This window comes from Amyelois transitella, chromosome 12, assembly GCF_032362555.1.
Source record: "Amyelois transitella isolate CPQ chromosome 12, ilAmyTran1.1, whole genome shotgun sequence".
Taxonomy (NCBI): Eukaryota; Metazoa; Arthropoda; class Insecta; order Lepidoptera; family Pyralidae; genus Amyelois; species Amyelois transitella.
The window spans coordinates 4,414,321-4,439,292 of record NC_083515.1 but is presented as its reverse complement, the minus strand read 5'-3'; the positions used below and the strand labels follow the sequence as shown (position 1 = coordinate 4,439,292).

General features: G+C 35.2%; 1 protein-coding gene across 2 annotated transcripts in view; it reads right to left on the bottom strand.

Moving 5' to 3' along the window:
• Positions 1-24,972, bottom strand: part of LOC106142592 (inactive rhomboid protein 1) — a 96,594-nt gene that overhangs the window by 70,318 nt on the left and 1,304 nt on the right. Inside the window, exon 1 of one of the 2 annotated variants that reach the window (XM_060946958.1) lies at positions 11,780-11,811. The exons of the other annotated variant lie outside the window; for it this stretch is intronic. Coding sequence (XP_060802941.1) covers positions 11,780-11,796 — 17 coding nt within the window. The 5' untranslated portion in view covers positions 11,797-11,811. Of the gene's footprint in view, positions 1-11,779; positions 11,812-24,972 lie in introns of those variants that run through there. 2 annotated transcript variants of the gene reach the window in all.

Below are 24,972 nucleotides of genomic sequence, written 5' to 3'. Positions count from 1 at the left end.
ATTCACGTCAAAATAAATCCTCCCTACACGCATATAAATACATATTTCATGAATATTTCCCCGGCGATCAAACGATATCATTATACTGGGCTGTGATTTATAATAACTTGGATATTTTGGGGAAAATACTGCATTGGACGTGTGTGACTGATGTTTGACAGGCAAACTTAACTCTCTATTTATATAATGATCTGAATTTCTTGCCGAAACCATAACAAAAGAATGGTAATAATTGTGAGATTGAATCTCACAATTATAACCATACTTTTGTCATTTATTCCATCGCGTCTTCCCTACGAAGGAGAACTAGGTAGGGTAAAGTCAGGATAGATGCCTCACTTTTTGAAATTGTCTTGTTATTTCAAATCTAATAAAATATCGTTAAAAAATACTTTCAATATTACTTATTTGGTCTTTTTTCTTACATTACGGCTTATTTTAGATGGCCTAGCAATTACTGGTTGGGCAAAAAATGAGTTTCTGCAGACCCATTTTTTGAGGATAGGTGCCTACCCTATATGGATAGATGCCCCGCCATGAAAATATTAAGGAGGTTAGATGCCCATGGTGTGGGATACATGCCGTATGGAATAAAAAATAGAAATATGCATGATTAAAATTTGTTTTATTGAGGCATATCAATCAACATGTTATGTAAATTATCTTCAAGTAAAATAATCATAAAGAATGTAACAAAAATAATGAACAATTTTTAATAGTAAGTAATAAAAGTTTAAAAATCAACATGTACTCATAATCTCTCTTTTCCACATCTTGAGCAATAATTTTTGTAAAGTGTGCAGGTTACATGCAACCACTTCTGTCATGAAATGCACTGAATCCAATCGGATATTGTATTTTCATAGCTGTCAAAGCATTCTATGCAATTATTATCATCTGTATGTTTCTTCACAGACAAATCTTTACATTTCTCTTCTATCATTTTAGAGTAAGTAGCTGGTTTATCTTCAGTTTTGCTATTTGAACTTAAAATGATATGTCTTTACGTGAACTTTTTATTTCGTTTCTATCTTCGAAGCTTTTTGTTTGTCTTTGTAGTTTTCTTAACAGGTAAACCTTTGGTTTTCTTTCCTTTCGTTTTACAATTAATTAGTGGATAATCTCCACCATCACAACTTGAATTATAAATACTTTGTCTTTTTTGAGCTCCTCTTCCTTTACTTACTTTAACTTAAACATAATTTTCTTTCTCACTAAAATCAGTCTCACTGTAGTCATCTTTATAATAAGTATTTCTCCTTTTTCTTTTATAAACTCTCTTAACTCGCTCTTTATCTTTGGTTTCTTTGTTTGCCTTCTTTAATTTTCCTTTTCCTTTAGTATCAGTCTTGTTTTAATTAGTTTTTACTTTCTTTTCAGTTTTATTCTTTTTTTTTTATCTAACATAGTTTGTAATTTTTTTCTTTCAGCAATATGTATAGTTCTTTTCTTTATTGTTTTCTTCTGTATTAAAAATATCTGCAGATTGTTTTACCCTTTTAGACATTGTTAAAGAAATTTGTGGTATTGGTGATGCTTCGACCAAAAATTTAGAAGGTGTTTCTTTTTCTTGTATGCTAGATATCTAAAAACTAATGCAATGAAAATTATAAAACATAGAAAATATATTAATTTATAATGTATAAAGATATGAGGGATAGACACTGTTAGGGGCACCTATACCGCGAAAAATCAAGGCAACTATCCTTTTTGATATGGATAGATGCCCTCATATATTTTTAATAAAATAAACACAAAACAACAACTATATTAATATGGATGTGTTATTTAATAACCTGTGTACTGGTATAACAAAAAATATATGGAACTAATTAGTACTTGTAAAGTTATGAAGCTGTAAATACTTACATAAATAAAGTCCGAGCTGTTTGACACGTTCGCTGCGGAGATTATCGCACACACCAGCGAAATACGTCCACTTTCAACGACGCACTTGCAGGGATTGAGGTGTGCGGAGACTTCGCTCCCGTTTTAACTTATTAAAACGTAGGTAGCTATTTCGGAAATATGAGTTTTAGAAAACGAGGCACCTATCCCACTGCGGCATCTATCCTGACTTTACCCTATATTGGTATTTTTAATCATTTATTAGTTAATTAAGGTCCTTTTTGCTATTTATTGATTGAGGATCTTTAAAATTCGGATAAATATAAAACTAAGGTATTCTGATTCCTATGCTCAACTTATATCCACTAGTACCTATATACAGTCTACAGATTAAGATTACAAGAGCACTATGTCTGTGGATGTCTTGTGAACTACAATATCTAGATCTTGCCGAGCTTAAGTAACTAACTTAGATTGAACTCAAAGTCAACAATATTATGCATATGTCTTGACTGAAACTGAACTTGATATGATCTTTGTAATGTATCGCATCGTATGAACGTATACATAACTAAATTTAACCGGGATTGAAATAATAAGAAAAAATATGTACCCTATATTCCTAATACACGAGTACAAAAGAGATGTGTGGGTGGTGAGGATTAAGGTTAACATTATTCCACAAATAAGGTTTTGATAGAAGAAAACGTATTTAGGCCACGGCAAGTAAGTTTTAACAAAATGGCGACCCTGATAATTCACAAAGGCCGGTTTTATTCGCAAATCCGGCCGGACGTTCTAGGAACTTCTTCACAAAAATACGGGTTCAAATTTAGGCCGCACATACTGCCATAAACAATAGAAACATTATGAAGTCAAAATTATTCAGCGCTGAAAATACGCATTCACTCAAAGGGTCATGAGAAAAGGGGACAGATTACCCTATCTCTATTCCTTTCTCGCATGAGAAGTCAGAGTTTCAGCTAAACAGATTTTATCAAAACTAACACCGCTATCATAATTCCTGGAAGCGTCAAGTCTCAACTTAGCTGAAGTTAACGACTGAGTATTCGAGTTAGTTACACAGAAAATGAACGGGTAACTTCCATTAACGTAAGGCAATAGTTTCCTCCCGTCGTCGCAAGCGATAGGCGCCATAAATTAAAACTACTAACAGATGAGCCACTTTAAGTAATGAGTACTTTAGTAATACACACAGTTATTATTCGTTCACTGCTCAGATCTAAGACATAATTTTGAATAATACAAATGAGGTAAATTTCATTTCGGGACAGTACAGAGAAAATACTTACATTTGTTCAGGAGTATTGGCATTAAACTTCTTTACTCTTAGTATTTCATGAAGGTTCGTTGAGAAAGCTTTAGTATTCAACTGGAGCTCCACAGCTATTCTCGAGGTCGACGAACTCAGCCAGCACTCATCCCGGGATCATAGTGAGAACAAAACAGCTACAAAATACTCGCTGTTTTCCAGTTTTTATTTTCACGGTTTCTACTCTGGCTTTGTACGGTTATAAACAGCTTTCAACTTGTTTCAAAGACACGCCAACGTGGTGTTCAGACTTAATAAAATAAAGAGAATTAGGTATACGAATAAAAACAAACCCACGTCGAAATTACCGAAAAGTTTAAGCTTCACGGATCAATTTTTGCGTGGCGTGGGTTGAAGGCTCGTCGTAAGAATATTGATTAATGAATACATTATTTGATAGAAAATCCACTGAATAAATATTTGAGAAAGATATTTGTTTATTCTATGAAATAAAATCTTGTGAGCTTCAACTTATCCCTGATGTAATTATACGCTATTGTCACCAAAGATAAACCCCATTTTATAATAGTTCAAAATCTCTCTCAATACCTATTAAAAAGTTGCTTACTGGTAACCATACTATTTTAGTGTATTAAATAACTAAACATATTTGGGAAAATATTTGTTTAGGAACGCAGGGCCGTGACTTCTTCATATAAAGGCGACTCTTAAATAGAAAATTTTTTGAGCTCACTAAAGTTCTCTCTTCTTGCCGACTCTCTAAGCTGTAATAATGGCGTACCAATATAGGGGGCTTGTTTATCCCTTCTCTAATCTTGATTTGAACATAAATTAGAAGCCATCTTTACCACAAATCAAGAATTCTTTTCCATCATCAACCTTAGCCCAGTGACATGTAGAACTCTACAGATGTAGTTTTTATCTACATCATATCGTCACGAAAGCAATGTAGTCGTATAACATACTTAAGTTCCCAACCCAAATTGATATACAAGTTATGTTCGAGAGTCTAAACCAACAGTAATCACGCAACATCGCGATAACTCGCCTGATTGGTTAGTTAAACTATATTGTGACGTAACGTAATTGTCTGCTCGTAAAGCCGGTCGTTACAATGACCCCTTCCCCCGGGTATGCTTGGCAGCCATCGAGAACACTACTTATACTGCAATATAACGATAAACAGTCAATTTTTATTACAATCGGAACTCAGACGGGACTCGAACTGCAACCTTACACGCAAGGACATGAACATTTTACTGACATTACCATCGGCATCATTCCGTTAGTCTCATTTGCGCTCGCGAGTCGGAACGCGCCTTTGATCATCCTGTTGGGTGCAGTCAGATTTTTACATGAAGCTATCTCGACAACCATTGCACATCCAGTTGCCTATGCTGATTTCCTTATAGCATTTTTCCTCGACAAAAGAATGTAATCATAAAAATTGAACACGTGGTTCCACGTGCAGCACGCTTTTATTTTGACAACTTAACCTCCGACCACCTCAATCATCGAACAACGACCACTGACGCTCTGTAGCATACACAGCATAATTTCTCATTACAAAAAATGTTCTGCTACTTAGAAACTTCACAAAAACGTCCCCCTTGTCCTCTCATTTTCTCGCCATAATGTTTGTGCATTGTTCATTGAATTCCCTTTTTTTCTCATACTCAGTGGGTAAATAGTGACTCCTTTTGAAGCGAGCAAATGGCACGTGTTTTAGGCCCCTAAAATAGAATTATGAAGGTGACATTATGAGGGTGTTTTCAACTTCTTGTGCCCCGATTGGAACACGAAAGTGAGTCGGGCTATTTCGCCGTAAAGCGGTTATCGTTCACACTTCATTGAGCAATGAGTTTCGTAAACTTTGCTTAAGTTAAGGTATTTTACCCTTTAAGGGTAGTAAGTAGTATCAAGACGTTACGTCGTATGTTATCCCGTTAAAAGTCCTACTTATCTGTGCATCAATTTGTTTTGACTACTGAAGCAAAAAAATTGACAAGAACATGTTTAAAGTTAATACAAATTTATTAGAATGACATATTTTAAAATAGAAAAATGTATTTTTTCTTTCACCAGAACGTTATTAACTTTCATTTTACTTTGAAATGTTCTGCTTCTTAGAAATGCTACTGACTTAAACGGTTTGTTAGAAACAAAACTTTTCAAATTAAACTACAAATTTGCTCTTTCAATCCTCTGAATTCGATAAAAGAGCCATACAATTTGAAAAACACATTAAATATTGATCATTCAGGAAGTAAATTATAACAGTCAGACATACAAATAGATCCATTAAAATTATAATAAACTTATACAATCGCTCTTTTTTAATTGAGGGCTTAAGGTCATGCGACAAAACGTCATGCGTGACGTCGGGAAAAGCTAGACGTGGGCAAATAACGTTAAATAGGAGAATTAAGGTCGCGAGTCATAAATTAGGTTGTGGGGTTGCCAGCGACAAAAACTCTCGCCTGTCGTCGGTCACGTTCGGAAACTGGGTTGCGAAATGAAAATAATTACACGTCAAATGAGTCGGATGATGCTTTTAAAATGGCGGCCGTACATGATGTAGCGATATCATCATGATTGTTTCGCTTATTTTATAACTTACAAGTTTTTACTCAAAACTTATTTTTCATGAATTTCTGAAATGATAAGTAGCCTTTGTATTTAAATCTGTTCAGTGGCTAAAGAAAACATACCTTGCTGACAGAATTTTCCACTTGCTTTGTTAAGATTTTGTCAACTTGAAATCTGCACGTATTATGAAAGTAGGTTATCATGAAAAACTCCTTGGATATGTATCTTAGATTATTTTTTCTATTTTATCACCACTTAACAGAAAAAATACGGTCCAGATATCAAGCATTCAAAATAAATAAACAAACGAGATGACGTAAAACAAGACATATAACAACTGTTTCCGAAATGCGTCATTATTCTACATTTTGTTAAATTTTTGTACCTTCATTTGTGTTCCTTGTCTCAATAAAAGATATACACGTAGGAAGTCGTGTGAATACCAACCGTGTGCTATATAACGGTCAGAGTGTTATATTACCGCCAAAGTGCTATACGTACCGTTGAAACATTCGGGAGACCTCACATAAATTTTAATAGCAAAGGGAAAGGAAACATTTCATTTTTAATGTTGCTACATTGTTGCGCACCTTGATATGTTTAATTATAGAAACACCTCCACATGACACGACAGGTTAATTTAATATTCTATACAATAACAAGCATATGAAAACAACGAATATATTTTAATCAACGTATTTCCAGTGACTTGCGAGGCGGCTAATGTAATCATGTTTCATGTACTTTTAAATAATGCTAAAATAAACTTCGGTAATATTTCTCTATTATGAAGTGATAAAAGGGATTATTTAAGTAATTATGTTTTGTGAAGTAAGTTTTCATTCACATATAAAATGTTTGTAGGTACTAGGAGTGAAAGAAATCATCAAAGTCATTTTTACAATTTTTTATTCTCATTATACGTTACAATTTTAGTCCTACATGCTTTACCTGTTATTAAATTTAACATAACTCTTTCTCGCAACACGAAACTGCGTATTACATTGTATTTCCCTTATTCCTAATTTATGAAAAAGCACCTGCACTAACTAAAACCGGAATAATTCAAAACGTCCTTGTAGCCGTGATTCATGGCCCTGCCCCGGGCATAGTGACATTTGTAAAAAGCTGCTTTTAATACACGTAACATTTATTTATTGTTGTACTGTTTTTATTAAGCTCGTGACTTGTTTTCGTATCTGCACTACGGAAACATGGTCTTGATTTGATATCGGTAAACTTAACATGGCAATCATATTTTGGCGCGACTTTTTTGATGATTTCTGTCGTGTTAACTAAATTTTTAACAATAATTTTGTTTATGCATGACACGTGGTAAATTTATTCATCCCTTGATCGACAAGATAACCGGCATATCATGTCTTTCTACGTGTCACTTAAAAGTTCATTTTTATATTGAAGTAAGTACCTATTTTTTTAATCTTTTTCTTATTAATTTTACATGTGATTCCCACATACACGATGAAGAGTTAAGAGTGCCCTATTGTGTACATTGCTACGATATTCTACGATTGGTTTATTACGCAGCTCTACGATCATTAGTTTGCTACAACTTTCCACGCTTATTTGCTACGAGTGTCAGTGCGTCGTGTTCTGCGCATACTGCCCGAATATAATCCATAGGTAGTTTCTATGTTAGTATAATTTTCATGTATGGTGTAAGATCGGATTAAGATTTCGGGATATATCCTCATCATTTCGTGCATTCTCTAACATGTCCTTTCTACGCCCCGTTAATTTCGAATTATTACTATCCTGACCTGACCCAAAAGTTGTCTATCATCGAGTCCAACCACAGTAGAGCAAGAGTTTTACATAGAAGTATATTTATTAATCGAACACTTTTTTGTAGAATATTCAAGCAAAAGGAAAGCTTATATGATTTACAAATCATGACTGTAAAACAGAATTTTGTTAAAACATCAGACAGGTAAGTACCTAGAAAACTCGTACTGATAGGCAATTGACCCGCAAATGAAATTCAACGTTCCTTATCTTGTTTTAAATCAGTGAATGTATGTATAATACAGCTGTAGACGCCCGTTGAATAAATTGAGCAATTAGTTTTGAAATATTTATAACTTGGAGAAGGTTAAACGCTGAGTTACTGAAAATTATTTGAAATGTTACCACCCAAACATTGGTGTACCAAAACTTAATCTACGTCATCGAGCTGCTAACCAAATTTTAGTAAAAACTATTCAATATTTACTTATTCGTGGCGTATAAGATATCTACATAGAAATAAAAAAACAAATTTCTATGGACATGCCAATATTTTCTGTTTATACATAAATGTCTACCAGCAAGATAACTCTATAACAACACGGAAAAATTCAGAGCAATCACGAAAGACTATCGAACGCAACGTAATAAAAATTAGGCTTTATCCCAAGCGGGCGCAGTGAAAGCGACAGCGACGCGACGGGGAGGGGGTCCCGACCTACTTTCCGACGCTCCCTACCAACCCTACCGAAGGGATGCCGCAGGGGCTTACCATTGCTCCGTCCGCTCCATCCGCAGACAGCTGCGAGGGAATTCGCACATCAATGTAAAGCTCGCGAAGTGGGGAACCCGACGGCTGCCGAAGACTGAGATCGATAGACGAAGGAACGCCGATACTCTTTCCAGGCGGGATCACAATTAGCGGCGGGTAACGCGGTTACCGGTTGTGATAGATGCTCTGAGCTTCAACAACGCTATCTTGATCAATTTATGACATTATGTGAGAGAAAGTGTGATATGATGTTTGAAGAAAATATTATCATTTTTTATATAAAAGCTACCTAGCCGCGTCAGTCTTATTGTAAAAAGAAGTCTGAATTGCGAGGCAATACAGATAAAAGTTTCTAAATTACACAGATTGAATTTGCTTCGTAGTAAGTTCGAGCCTAACTCAATTCTTTTTAGTTTTCTATCTTGTCCTGACCCATGGACGAATTCGAGCTCTTAAGCTGTATTTTCTACTAAAAATTCTGCTTAAAGTGTCGACAATTCCTATAAGATAATCAATTTTTCCCACTATAGTATTCTGTCATTAGAATAACATTTTCCACTAAACAAATTGAAAAACTTGCTCATCCCCGCTATACTTCTGTACACGCGTACGCTTATTAATACGGCAGCAAAAGGAAAATAAAAAGTTTTTATCCCCCGGCTTTTATGATACATCTCGTTAGCTTCGCGCTCAAACAATGTAAGTACATTGCTTTTTAAAAGAACATTAAAATCTGAGTTGTTATGATAATGGAATAAATTCTGAAATATTTACTTGTATGCTCTTGTTTCATTCAGATTGTTCGGATGTGGGTTGCGACTAATTTATTGAACAGATTATATTAAAACTTTTATAATATGGTCCGTCTAGTTTATTGCAGATATTTATGACCACGCTGTCTATATCTTTCTGTGGATGTTTTAAGAGGCAACTTGAGGACAAAATTACTGACAATAATGACAGGCAACTAAAATTACTACATTCTTCTCCTAGAACCTAATCATTTCAAACAAGTGGTCTTAACTAATTTTAAGGCCTACTACCGTTGTTTAACTCACACCTAGTCCGAATCTTAGTAGTATGTTTGTTTATATAGACGTATAATATAATATAGTATCATTAATTTAGTATAACAACATAAGCCGTGTGGTTCCCGGCACTATTACAAAAAAGAATAGGACCACTCCATCTCTTTCCCATGGATGTCGTAAAAGGCGACTAAGGGATAGGCTTATAAACTTAGGATTCCTCTTTTAGGCGATGGGCTAGCAACCTGTCACTATTTGAATCTCGGTTCTATCATTAAGCCAAATAGCTGAACGTGGCCATTCAGTCTTTTCAAGACTGTTGGCTCTGTCTACCCCGCAAGGGATATAGACGTGATCATATGTATGTATGTATGTATGTAACAACATAAGTGTCGCCTCTCGAACTTAGTTTCAAGCTAGCTTAAAATGTTTGATTGTCTCATAAATACAACTGCAACCGACAAATGTTATTAAAAGTACCTATGAATTGACAACGTAAATGTATTAATAAACCTGGTTTGTTACACAAAAATAACGAAAAAGGCCAAACGAAGTTTCTCTCGAGAGCGAGACAAAGAACGCAATAGCCCGAGGTAACAACCAACTCCAGATTGAGTTCCAAGAAGCCGTTTGGATGCTGGATCGCTTTGTACGTGACCCAAACTTGGGCTTAAGTAATACAAAAACTTACACAGACACACTTATGTGTGTAATTTTTGTCTTATTGATCGTACTCTGCACGACTGCCCTAGGAGTAATGTATCTTAAAGGTTGTGTATTTTATTCCAAATCAATATGTAATGCTTTTTGGAAAAGTGTATGAAATGGTTGTTTATTTTTCGAGCCCATATAGGAACATAAGTATGCAGATCTGATTGTGTTCTATTATTATTATAATCGAAATAACACAGAAACTTACACAGACACACTTATGTGTAGTTTTGTTTTATTGATCGGACTCTTTGCACGACTGTCCTATAAAAATATACGAGTATTATGTCTACAAAGGTTATGTAACTTATTCAAAATCAAATTAAAATGCTATTTGAGAAACTGTTATATAAATAAAGAAGGTTATTTAAATCCCCAAACTTTATACTATTTAGATCAAATTCTTTGAGTTCTATTATAAGAGCTAACTTAAGTTTTAACATTTATTTTAACATAATAAAGGTAATATAATAAATTTATAAGTTATTTTAGACCCAGCCCACCTAGGAAGGCGATGACGCGTGGCACAGGATGGGTCCATAACAATAAATATCCATTATATAACTTTCGCAGGTCCACTGCGCATTGGCGCTGGCACTTCGGACAAAGCTAATACAGGTCACTAACTAAGATAAAAGGGTTACTCAGAAAATTATATTGATATTCACTTGTTACTTTGCGAATAATAAATCTGTTTAAGTAAATGAAAAGCTGTTTGAAGTAACTATTAATATGGAGTTTTTATATATTTGTTTAAATTGGCCTGGCAACTAGTTAAAGTTTGGGGAAATGCAATGCTAAAAATTTTCTCTAATTTCTTAAAAGAAATACTTCTTGAGTGTAAATTTATTCATAGACAAACAGCAAATACATTATGTTAACTTCTTGGGTTTTAAGTGGCACATAAAGAAATGAAACATAGTCATTTACATTTATTTTAGTTGTTAGGTAATCTAGACTTCATTCAATCTGAGTTTCCTCGCATTTACTTGAACCGGGTCTTTAAGGATCTCACCTCATAGATACGCAAGCCATGTCCCCAAATTAGATAAGTTGTTTAGCCTGTTCCTAGGGGCTCCCAAACTTAATTATATTTTAGCATTAATGAACAAACAAGTATTGCGCAACGTGCCATCAGCACCGGTTACGCAGTTAACTCAGAGTTTGGGCTTAATCAAAACTCAATTTAGTCGTCTTTAGTCCGTCGGTCGGAAAACAGGCCCTTTTGGTGGATAACTTTATGTCTTCGCAATTAATTAATATTAACCGCTTAGAAACAGCAACGGGCGCGCGATCCACATCAAAATGTTACATTGATAAGTAACTGATTATATTTCAAAGAATCAAAAGATAATTCTGAATATCTATTTGATAATAAATGCACTTATGTTTTAAATCAACATAAAATTCAGCTAGGAGTTTTACTTTCCTGTATATTCAAAGCGACTATAAATTAGGCCTAACTCTAACACGTTTCTCCATAGTTGGTATATGATTGATTACAGTATTTAATACATAAAACTAATTAGTATAAATATAAATAAACGACTTATCAACAGTGGACCCAGCAACCACTTGCCAAAAATTGGGCTGTTTACCGGCTTAATTGAACCTCAGAAAAAAAATTTGTATGTTATAAGGGTATGTATGAATATTTTTCAACTGATTAAAATAATCTGAAATTTGACGCAGGGACGCTAAGTTGCATGTCCATAAGTTCAATTTTCCTTACTAAGCAGAGTTCCAGTCAGCTTCAAATAAATAAAATACGAAATAAGGGGTTGTACATACATCTTTTCACGTGACATTTCCCGTTTGGAGAAGTCGCCTCAAAAGGCAGCGGTTCCTTCGATTTCGTCGACGCGGCCGAGTGGCGTGCTTTCGGGTCGAGTGTGCACCCGACCCAGTTCGGATGTCGCGTCACGTCGATGACACAAATTAAAGATACTAAAGATATTAATCATAGTTTTACATAGAAACGTAGATATAATTACGTATTTATCCATTGCGGGGAAGACAGAGCACAATATACTGAAAGGTAACGTTTAGAAATGGCTTAATTATGGAATTGAGATTCAAATAGAAATAGGTTGCTAGCCCATCGCCTAAAAGAAACTCCCAAGTTCAACCATAATTGTGAATACCTAAAAGAAACTCCCAAGTTCAACCACAATTGTGAATACTGAATATCAAAACGGAAAACATATGAATACAAGGGTAACGGTGACTTTGCGTGAAGTGTTAAGAATGTGGATGAAGCGAAAAAATTTTAAGGTCGTGGCAAATGGAAACACTAGGTACATCTTTTTAATACCCTTCCTCTCTATGGAAAAGAGAGTTTGATTTTATGTGTGTATTATGTAAGAAGAACTTGCAAATGAACGCTTTCTTTTTAGAGATCGCGAATTAAGTGAGAAATTTTCCATTTAAGATTCGAAAGGATAATAAACACTAGACGCAATCAATAAGAGACGTCTATGGTCTAGATTTTTTCACAGACAGATTGTCCGTGATGAAGCCACGATGAAACAAGGCATGATTTACTATTTATAGTTACTGATTATATATAAAAAAATAAAAATCTTCTGTAACATTACATATTTTATGGAATGTCGATGTGCTGTCACTGCAATATATTGCAGGGCTGCCAACTTTTGAACTCGAATTATTTTGTTAGAACGCTTTCATCAGGCTGACTGCGTTTCTTCTTGCGTGTTCCCAGTTGCACCCTGAGCTGGTAATAAAATTATTTAAATGAATCCTTGTCATTCTCAGCTATATAGCTAACGACTTCGCCTGATCGAAGCAGCTAAATTCGATATTTTGTTGCCAAATTCGCTTCTTTAGATGATGTATGAAGATGTAGTCCCAGCCTTCCCCTCCGGGTGAGTTTAAAATATTTAAAATCTCAAAACTAACTTTTTTTAAAGTATTTTTAGTGTGTGTCCAATTTTTATAAAACACGCTGTAGCCGACTTTGATAAGACAAAATTTAACAACTGAACATAGTATTCAAAAAAAGCAGGAAAATTCTGCTGACCTTTTTACACGTGTTTCTTTGGAAGAAGGTGGGCTAAATACATACTAGCAAATCAGGAAATAATTGAGGCGTCAAACAGCTACATCTATTTTCCGTACAAGTAAACTTTCGTTTGTTTAAGAAGACTAAAATAAACTTGCCTTCCACTTGTTTATTTCAAAGTAAAGAGTCATTGGTACATGACCGTGGTAGTGTTCGAAACTGCACGCACATGACACTTCATATAATATACTAGCTTTTACCCGCAGCTTCGTTCGCGTGAATTGAGCACCATCGAATAAAAACGACGAATTTAATGCAATCTAAAAAAAATCAACGAAATTAGCATCACCCATAAAAAGCAGCTAATTAAACGACGCCTACAAAAAGCGACGAATTTAGCGCCACCTACAGAAGATTACAACACAAATCCCACGGGAACTTTAGTTTTTACCAGGATGCCTGGAGTCTGGGGACTCTTAATTAAATAAAAGAGATATTACAAGAAAATGCATTTGGTGGGCAACCCGTGCAGAAGAACACACAAATAAACTTACTTTCGGATTGCTTCGATATGTTAAAATACAAAAAGACAAATAAATAAACCAGTGAATATCAACTCAATCTTGTTCTGTTACTTTCGTTCATATAATATGTGTCGCGTGTTCAAGTAGAATGCTTATGTTGCATTTTTCATTAATTCCATATGCCAGCAGTTAGCTTGTTTAGTGAAATTGCAGTTATTTCGCTGACTTGATAACCTTAATCTTTTTAGGTTATAAAAGTAGGTAAATTTTATTTAATTTTTTTTCTATGGACAAATTACACTGTTTATAATAGTCAAAAAATAAGAATTACTTTCAATAAATCTAAATGCGCTAACCCTAATTATTCCTTTGACAGTCCGGAGTTATTTTATATAGCATTAAAGATAATGAAAATATCATATATATTGATATCATTAAAGCTAATGGGTATCTAAAAAAGGAGGCTACACTATTTATTTTTAATTCCACCTTCACCTACTACTAGTACAGTAGCTAAGTCGAAAGTTTTATGATTGTAACAACAGCACGGCAGAGAGGTCACCGAACTCAATACCACCATTAACGAGGGAAAAGAAAGAATAGTCGAACATATCAAATTCGTGGACATCTTTTGTACACTAAGATAAATGCTGGCTCATTTAAAATCACTCAAGGGCGTCTGAGAGTTGATCGCGATAGCGCCGGCGCTGGCGGCCGCCCAGCGGACTTGGCAGCCAAATGTGCCAGCCGCATTACCGATTCGGTAGATAGCTAAGGATTTTTAAAACCAGCTATGTCTCACGAGTTATAATGATGAGAAAAGCGATGGAAATGGAAAGTTTGAATGAAGAAAAATGGATTACACATATCGCGTCTTAATCCCTTAGATATAAGCTATGTTTTCGTCAGCTTTTCCTACTTTTAAGCATATTTTATAGAGATTGACGATGGAAAAAGGGAAAGTTGAATGACGAAATAATGACATTAGGGAAAATTTGTGAAACTTACATGAATTGAACAAAGTAGACGACAAAATAATTCAGTCTAGACAAGAACCAACTGATAAAGTTAAACTAATTTAGTTGTAACATAATTTCATAGTCAACCATTTCGTTTTCAAAGCAAGGGGTGCAATGACCTAATTACCTAATGTTTGCACTTTGTTTTCGCTTGACATTGGAGACTTCACACTCTGAGATATATTTAAAAACTTAGTGGCGGCATATAGAGAAATAAGAAAAAGAAGCTTTTGAAATTTTATTTATGTTACTTAGCGAATTATCGAGTCGTTGTGCATTATTGGTTACTGGTGTACTGAGATACAAGCTCTGCTTAGTTCAGACACCAGTCTCTCACAATCTTAAATAAGTTAAACCGTGTAACTTTTACTATAAGTCTGTGTCATATTTAGATTGTTGAGAAAAATAAAGAAATTTTATTTAATTGAATTATTTGGTTGTTCTTCTTACTAATAGCGTTAATCCTGGTCACATCTTAATCTTTTCTTTGAAAAGAGCCCGGGATGCGTCTTTTGTCCATAGTGCTCATTGGATTAGGTAATGCAGGTTGTCGAGCAAGGTAATTTCACCAGAATAAAAAGTCCCTACTCTATGTCCTTTTTAATATTCTAAACTTCTAAAGTATATGAATGAAACGTGTGTGTGCCGTGTGGCTCCCGGTACTAGTTTAGGCTAGAATAAGACTACTTATAACTAGAATGTCTTTCAGATAGATGTCGTATACAGCGACAAAGCAACCGTCACTATTTTAATTTCAGTTCCATTAATAAGACCGTTGATTCTGTCTACACCGCAAGAGTGATTATATACGTATGTCTAGTAAGCCTTAATTATCGCGCTAAAGATTTACTCGCTTAAGTATTCCATTACGATTGAACGTTATTAATAAGCGGTCAGTTTCGATAATATTGGGATTCCAGTTAACGTGCGAGGACAGGCAATGGAATGCAATTACCGACAATTCGCATAGCACCGTTATGATAGTCGAAATAATCAATCAATCAAGTACCTCGTACCATAGAAATCTGAATGAGATACGATGAAAAACGCCCCGTGCACGTAGATTATTAAAGTAGACGCTCGGTGACCACGGATCATTAAAACATGATTTGAAACGTTCGAGATAAAATAAAGGTACGTTACGTGCGCGTTTAATACCTGTAGTATTTATAGTATAACGCAATGCGATAGTTCAAAATCAGTTAATAAACAAATGTTTTTTCTTTTATGTTTTTTTTTAATTTTAGAAACAACTAATAACGGGTGTGCACATCATTCTCCCGGTGAGCTGCCTTAGTAGTACTTTTTTCCTTCAGTTCCCACCCTAAGGAATAGACAGAGTGGTCCTATTTCTACTATGCTTGAAACCATACGTTTAAATCCACGTTATCTCCTTTACTCAAATATGCGTTCTGCTTGAATATTAGGAAAATATGCGCAAATTTTCCACATCATCACAACATTGGAAGTACATGGCATGTTATTTCCACGAATGTATACGACTCAGTTAAATATAGTCTTTAGGTTATGAACTTTTTCTACCCCGTCCACGTAAGGAATAACGACAACATAACTATATCTAAAAAAATTAATGAGGTAATTAACTAATTGACTGACAACTAGGCTCAGGCACACAGTTCAAACCGCCGAGTCTAGAGATTTAGTATGTAGGTTTCTTGTGTGGTTTATGAGAGGTTTTTCCAAATTCCTACGGGAACCAAAATAAATGGGAATATACGTAGGTGGCGTCGCGAGTATACTCTAGTGTGTATTATATGTAAGATCATGGCAACCTGCTAACGATATATGCTTTTCAATTACATTAGAGTTTTCCAGTTAAACACTTAATCTAATCTAAGTACCTATTACATTTCAGCTGTGGGCACAGCATCCATTCTTAGAAGATTTATTATCTTTGAACGCAAGTTGACCTCTAGACGCTTCACTTAAAAGCGTCGATGTTCCGAAAAGCAAATACTAGAGGAAAATTGAAAGTAACCATCAATAAAAACATGAAATATTTTTGATAGAAAATTTCTTTTGGTCATGCTTACGAAATGAGTTTATACGAGGCCATGAAATGAAATGATAATATGACTGGGAACATAACTACAAAATTGTAGTGTCGACATTTTTATGTGGATTTGTCATTTATAGTTATTTTTTAGCTCAGAACTATTTTGTGTTAGAAACAAACAAATTTTCCAACAACGCATCACTTTAATATATTTTGTATGATAGTTGTAAATAGATAGGATTGATCTTAAAACGGCTCAATTTAATTACCCTGATTATGGAGATGCAACTTTTTATAAGCGAACTTGAGGCTTATCTTTATATTTCGGATTTTACCATCAATCGATACAGGTATGATCAGACAAATGACAGCACTTTGTTTTAAATTGGTAATACGTAATTTGCGTCAAGAGCCGCTACCGCTCTGGCGAGTGCCCAAATGGGCCTCGAATACTGTCTAACCGCCCTTAATGATGACATCGCCTAAACTAGTGGCAGATTACTATCGCTTAATTAAACATCTCGTCGAGGCGATTGCAAAACATTGACATTATAGAAGTTGCTCATAATTGCCAGGCCTGCCTGATAACTATGTCTAATAATTCACAGACACCGTAACACAGTAGTCATCGAACCTGCCACATTGGCAATTTGACGTGTTTTGATTGATTAAATTTTAAACAACTTAGCGAACACATAAGTACTTCTAACTTGCTAACATGGATAGTAGTTATTTGTCCATGGTTCTATCCTGCCTTAGGAATCTTTGATGCATAGTGTTTTCGTCCTCCCATGATGTCCCGTGGAACGTTATACAATTTCTATACACTCGTTATTTTTCGACAAAACGTTGTCCGATTTGTGCCACGTTAACTTTTGATACTTGCTCGTCATATAGGTAACTAAAATTTCAGTAATGTGATTTTTAAGATTATGATAAGAAGCTTGATAAGAAGTGAGCCCATCTATGCTGTACAACATGAGTCTAAATGTGAAAAAGCTACAAACACGTGATATGATAACTGAGGCAAACAAAGTATGCCGAACACCTAAAAACCGAAAAGTGTCAGAAAGCGGACCTTGGGCATACAAAGTGCCGGTGGATGCCGGAAGAGAGTGAGGAAGAGTGAAATTTACGCTCACATAATTTTCGGACACAGTTTCTGGATAAAAAAAAAACTACTTTTCTCATGGTATTTGCGTAAAACTAAAATGTATGTAATACTCTACACGAGAGAGAGAGTGAGTCTAAGGATGATATGTAAATTTAAATTAATTTATTTGTGTAGTAAGACTAGGTATTAACAAAATTAATGAACCGAAAATTTTCATGGACCTTCTGGGAATAATTAATAAATACGTGGGTGCACATCATCTCGCCTCTTAAAAGGCCAACTTTGTAGGCAAGCTGTATAGGCCAAAGGTGAAGGCCGTATTAAGGGACAAAATATGAATAAGGCGTTACTAAACAAGCCTTTAAAACTTTTGCCAGGGGATTATATTGTGGAACGTATTCTGGGAAGACATCCAAAATACACCTTGTAATCAAACATACTTTGATGAAGGGACGTTCAAATCAATAGGTAATATGGTTAAAAAACTTGAGCTAAAACTTCAGCATAAATAAGTGACATAACGTATCTAAAAACGAACGAAATGCTATTTTAATCCTACACAAGCGACCCGCCCTGCTTCGCACGGGTAGCATTTATGATAAATTTCATACAACCGGTCTAGCCGTTTAGCTGTATAAGCGGAACAGATAGACAAACTTTCTCACTTATAATATTAGTAAGAGTTAAGCTTTCTAATAAATTTATATAAAAATAAATGCAGTAGTTGAAACTTAACTAGTTTATAAGTGACTCAGTCACAGCAAAATATCATAAATTTATCAAGCCGCCTTCTGGCGATGTAATGAGTATTTTCATTTTAAATTACTTTAACAACATTTGCCATCAAGGGACATGAACAATTTGGTTCGTCCTCGTCACTCCAAAGATAAAATGAAGGGTCCTGCGTCTTTGATCTCGTCCGAAAACTAACAAGGTAAAGGGGAAATTTTTATTTTTCTCAAATTCCATTTTATAATCTTTCCGCTACGAAAAAAAAATCTTTAAAAATATAAATTGTATTAGATACTAGATTCACATCACTTAAACTTAAGCTGGCATGAAAAAATTTGGATCCCCTGCAAAGTGCTCAGACGGTCGTTCGTGTAAAAATCTGTTACCCAATCAAGATAACCAGATGCCGGGTTCCGCTCTAGAGAGCTGAAGATGCCACTGGAACCAACAGTGTCATCATCCGATAATATTCCACGAAGAAAATTTCCTTTGGATATCAAATATTTTACTCCTTGGTATAACTTTGACCTTTCACAAAACCATAAAATATTAATCTACTCCAACCGCATCAACTTGACACAAACGACTCTAAGTACTTATATATATGTTTATATGACTAACTATAATAGTTCTTCCATACGGCTTCGCTGTCTTGAGAATGTTCGTAATTGAATATACAAAATAACTTATTTATTCATTATTATTATCTGTATGCCATAATCTAACGAAATTGTTTCAGAGGTTTCGGCTGTAAGTACATAAAATATATTTAAGTAACTTAAAATAAAAGAAATTATAGGTAAAAATAATAGAAAAATCAGTACCTTGCCAACATTTCGCGAATTTCTTTCAATGGAAATGTTGATACAAAAACTATAGAAAGTGCTCTCGCATTTCGCAAGATTAAATCCAAAGTAAATACCCTTCCTCCGCGCTATTAACTTTTGAGCGCTTGTTCAAATGCAAGCAGAAACCAATAGCACAATTCTTATATTAATAAATAAAATATGTTAACAACAGGTATTTTTAAATATAATTATTGCATATGTTTTATCTTCCTTACATTCATTTGCTTTACTGGTCTCTTATTTATGTTTATATACTCGACAGAGTGAATAAGTATTGAAAGAATAAAACTATAAATTGTTCTCTTTGTATCCAGTCGACATTGCCAGGGCATTTAATAAGGACAGGAAGTATTGCAAGAGAACAGTAAAAAGTATGGAGAATACAAAATGTGCACTATGGTATTTACTAGAACTAGCTTTTTTATAATATTCAGATATCTGATAAGTCTTAGACAAAATATAAAAAAGCTTTTAAAGTTTACTTGTATTAAAAAAGTAGGTACACTTTATAAGCTTTAGTTATTGGCCTTGTCCTTATTATTAAGACCAATGTAAATTATAATAAAACATACATATTACATGTACACAACTCTAACCAAGTAACAAAACAATGATAAAGTTAGTTAACCGCACTCCAAATTCATAATTATGTAATAACTGACCATAAATCAAAACAATAAAGATCTTTTTTAAGACTCCTTCTGAATAATTCAATTTAAAATAAAAGGGTTTATGAAAAACCATTGAATTCGTTGAAGTGCTTTTCTGTAGGTAACCTTATTTACAATGACGGCCCCGCCCAATTAAATTGGAAGAATAGAATTGGTCTGCAACCCGATCAGATGGTTCAGTACAAGTTTAATTGGGGTTTACCGACGGTACGTGAATCAATGGCTTCGGGTAAATTGAAACAATCGCAATTTTCACTCTGCTCACATTAAAAGTACCCAGTATTTATTTCGTTCCATGTTAATTACCGTTACCGTAAACTTACATAGTTACATACATACATACAATCACGTTTTTATCCATTATGGCCACATTCAGCTGTACGGCCCAATAACCCCTAGACCTCATTAAGAAACTTCTTATAATAATAATAATAATTCGCCCCCTGGGTCACCTTCCCAGTGCAATCAGTCTCCGCAGGGCAGCTTGTGGCGAGCTGTTGGGGAGTAGCGACCCCACGGACCTGAGTGCTCCCAGGGGAGGCCCCTGTTCCTCGCCTCCGATCTTCCTTCGCCAAGGTCGGAGTGGAAACCGATGAGGGACAGGACCCCTACCTCTGGCTTGCCTTAACCGGCCGGTCAGAGTGGAGTCGCGAGAGCTATACGCTCGAAGGATGGAAGTGTAAAATGTCATAACGCCGGGGGTGCCTGACTGGATCACCACGATTTCACGCCCCGCAGTCTCACCTCTCGACATCCTTAGCCACCCACGCCGATGTTGCCCCTTTGTTGCTAATCATGGTGACTGATTTGAGGGGCCCATTTAGTGAGTGGCGAGTCACCACCTGCCACATAATAGTCAAGTATTCATGATTATGGCAGGTGTCCGAACTTCTCCAGCAATAGCCCAGTCTAAATCCATCCAAACGTCAACTCCATAACCCATATTCCTTTCCCTTATTTTGTAATAGCTCCACCTCCTGCCGAGACCTGTTCATGGACATATTGTCTATCGATATGCCCGGGAACGGGTTTTGGCAGGAGAACAACATAACATCAACTTCTCCAAAGGGCCTCTACGTGTTGGATTTATATCCCCACGCAAGCCTCTCAAAAATCCGGGGTGTATAGACCCGTGAAATCCAAGAGGAGATACAAATAATAATAATAATAATAAGTTTATTTATTTCCTCTCACACATAGAATTACAGTATAACAATTACACATTAGGTGCTAAGTAATATTGTGTGAGAAGCTGGAGCCTATGGTAGGTTTCAAAGAAACCTGAAGTACAGGTCACCAGGATCTCACCTCGCAAGAAAATCAAGCAAAATACAAAATATTCATAAGAGGCTTAGATGTTATACAGTTACAGTTATTCATGAATGATATATACTGAATCTATACAAACAAAAGAGTTAAATTTTAAAATATGGAAGTTAATAGGAACAAAAATAATGTTTATGATATAAACAATTCTGCATCATCATAACCCAATGACATCAACCAGTTACAAAGAATTTGTTTTAAAGTAAACTTATTAAGCCTGCAAATAGACAATTCCTTTTCAATTTGGTTATATAAATAAGGACCTTGGTAGTAAAAATATTTTTTGGTAAATTCTTTTGATACCATAGGCAAGTTACACACATTCTGAGGACGTCTTCTTAGTTCATTATTGGGAGTTATATGTGAGACAAGTGGATGTTGTTTGAGTATAGTATAATATATAAATAGCTCTCTAACCGATAATACTTTCCAGTGATTGAACAGTTCCTCAGTGGGATGCCTGTATGGAAATTTGCCACAAACCTTTAACAACGCTCTCTGAGAGATCTCTGCCTGAATTAAGACTGTTTTTGGTGCACCACCCCAAGAGGTAATGCAGTATGTGATAATGCACTGTGCAAGGGCAAAATAAATTTGTTTGATAGCGGACTTTTCCATCACATGTCTCAACGTTTTAAAAATATATATCAACTTCCGTATTCGAGCTGATAGATTTTGAATGTGGATCTTAAAAGACATATTATTATCTATAAACACACCCAGGTACTTGATAGATTTGACTGATGCAATAGGCTCACATAAACAAGAGGTCGGGCTACTTTCCGATAAGCATTTATGTGATATTATGGGCAAAACTGGGATGGGATTTTTGGACAGATTACGAATTGAGAAGTTGATATATTTTGTTTTATCAGAATTCAAGGTCAGAGAATTTGTACGTAACCAGTTATTAACAAGGTTAAAACCTTTTTGAGCAGCTATGTGCACATGCGCCCATGTATCAGCTGCAAACAAGAGACAAGTGTCATCAGCATACGAGATAATGCGACAGCCGTCAATCTCCAGTTCCGTCAAGCCGTTGATGTAGATCAAAAACAGTGTAGGACCTAATATGCTACCCTGGGGTACGCCATAATGTACGCATGCTTTGTCGCTGATGTAATTATCTATTATCGTACTCTGTGTCCGGCCTGTGAGATAGTTCTCAAACAACTTCAGTTGGGTACCTCTTACTCCACATACCTCCAGTTTATCGAGCAAAATTGGGACAGAGACCGCGTCAAACGCTCTAGCAAGGTCAAGAAATATTCCAGTGACCTTGTAAGATGCTTCTAATTTTTGGGCTATAAACTCTGTAAGCTCATGAACTGCTCCATCCGTAGATCTACCCTTCCTAAAACCAAACTGGTTTGGGGAGAGCAAATTGTTATTTTCTAGGTAGCGAATAAGCCGACTATTAATAATTGTTTCCAAAATTTTTGAAAAAGGGGGTAGGATCGATATTGGTCTAAAGTTGTTGACGCGATCTTTCTCACCATTTTTATGCACTGGATGTATTATAGAGTGTTTAAATGCTTGAGGAAAAACCCCTGTATGTAAGGAGAGATTACAGATGTGGGTAATAGGTGGGATTAGGAATTGTTTGAATTTTTTGATGAAATTGTTTGAGATGCCGTCCCAGCCTTCTGCACATTTATTTTTAAATCCCATAATTATATCGTGAATTTCGACTTCATCTGAATCGAGCATCGCAAAAGAGGAACCGATAGATTGGTTTGACGCCGTTGATCCAGAATTGGTAGATTGATCAATGGGTACGATATTACGCGCAAGGTTTTCGCCAACCTTAGCAAAGTACGTATTTACGACATTCACCGAGTCTCGAGGGTTATCAGAGCAATTAAGTAATTGAGTTGATGGAATTTTAGTCTTTTTTGAACTAGTTACCTCCTTCACTACGTCCCATATTTTTTTAGAATCCTTAAACATCTTACATGCGAAATATCTAATCTTTAGACCAAACGGTTTGAAACGCGGCTTCGCTGCTATATAATATTATTCTGATGTTCAAATTATGTAAATGACTATACTTACATCAGATCAAGTCCAAATACGATGAAGTATGATTGTACTTAGCTTAAACAACATTGGTCATGATTTCAAGTATAAACAATCAAACGTTCATAGATTTTTTCCAACACCAGGCAAAAATGAAATATTGCTTTTAAACTTTGAGCCCAGAATAAAATATATAATTTTATTAAGAACCACAATAACCACGTAGAAAAACTTTTCCCACGTAAATTTATAATGACAGAGAAAAGTATTAATGCCTCAATTTTCCTTTTACGACCCATACTTACTCCATTTCCTGGTATGTTATTTTTATCATACTGCTTTTGACAGTTGATGAAACAACTACAAACTTCTAAAATTTATATAATGACTAGATAATCCGGCCCGCAGGTCGTAAGACAATAAATCTTTCCTGTACTAATTTCAAAATATCCCCTCGTAGAAAATTTGGCATTATAATCTTTTCAATATTATTGGCTGTCTACTCCTAACGGGATAAAGAAATGATTACATGTATATGTATGTATTCTCAAAGTGTTCTCTTACATTTTCAAGCATTTACAATTATATGTTTATACACTACCTCTAGCCTAAATGGGTTCAAATATGTATTTTTCAGGCAATCAATAAGTCTCAATGTTACTAGTATGATTGAATGTATATATACACATCGAACGTTCAACCTTTTCCGTTTTAAACCAACATCAGAATTAATTCGAAAAGTTCGCAAGTAAAAACCTTTGATCGATGTCAGTAAAAACCGATTCAGAGGGTTCACTACAAATGGGTGTGCTCAGAATAACAGTAATTCATTTATCTTCCTTACTCGCCTGTTTTGCTCTTTTTCAGTAACACCATCGATAAATCACGCACCTTACTTAGGATAATTTCTTTTCATTTGCGTTACCTCCACCTATGGCGCCTCTCACCTCTTATATACATAGAAACATAAAAAATTACGCTTCTCTTTCCCGGAGGGGTAGGTAAAGACTTCCCGTTTGTGATTATTCCTTCATATTCCTTCTCTATACGCCTCTTTCTCTTCACTATGACCTTTCTGACTCCGATTTAAAGATACATTCTTCCTTTGCCTCCTGCATATAAAAAATGTTTTTATCTTTTGGACAATCAGATCTTTTTTATTCTGTGTGTTTGGAATATCTTTATTGCACAGAAATTTACATAGTTACAATTTGTACATAGTTGTACACAAGAAATAAATTACTTGCAAAGGCGGACTTGTCCCATGAAGGGATCTCTTCCAGTCAACCGGCAATCAATAAAGGAACTAGATAACATTGATTTCCATACTAGGTCTTGTCTTTGTATGCTCATTTCTATTCTTTATACGCTCCTCGATCTTGAAATTCTTGCTACAATTGTAACTTTACTGGTAATGCCTCGAGAAAAATCGTAACCAAATAGCAGAATATTGCTTGCTGAACTTCAACTAAGTCCACTCTGTGACAGTACTTTTGATCTGGAATCATATGTTATGATTTCATTTTTATTCTCACCTGGATTTAACTGCTTTATATTGACTTTATCTTGAATCAACGCAACGCCCCATATGTTAACGTAATAATCAAAGTTTCACTACATACCTACAATATATAATCGTCACTAGGTATGACGACACCTGGATCCCTTCAGAGATATTTCATTCAGCCTTTC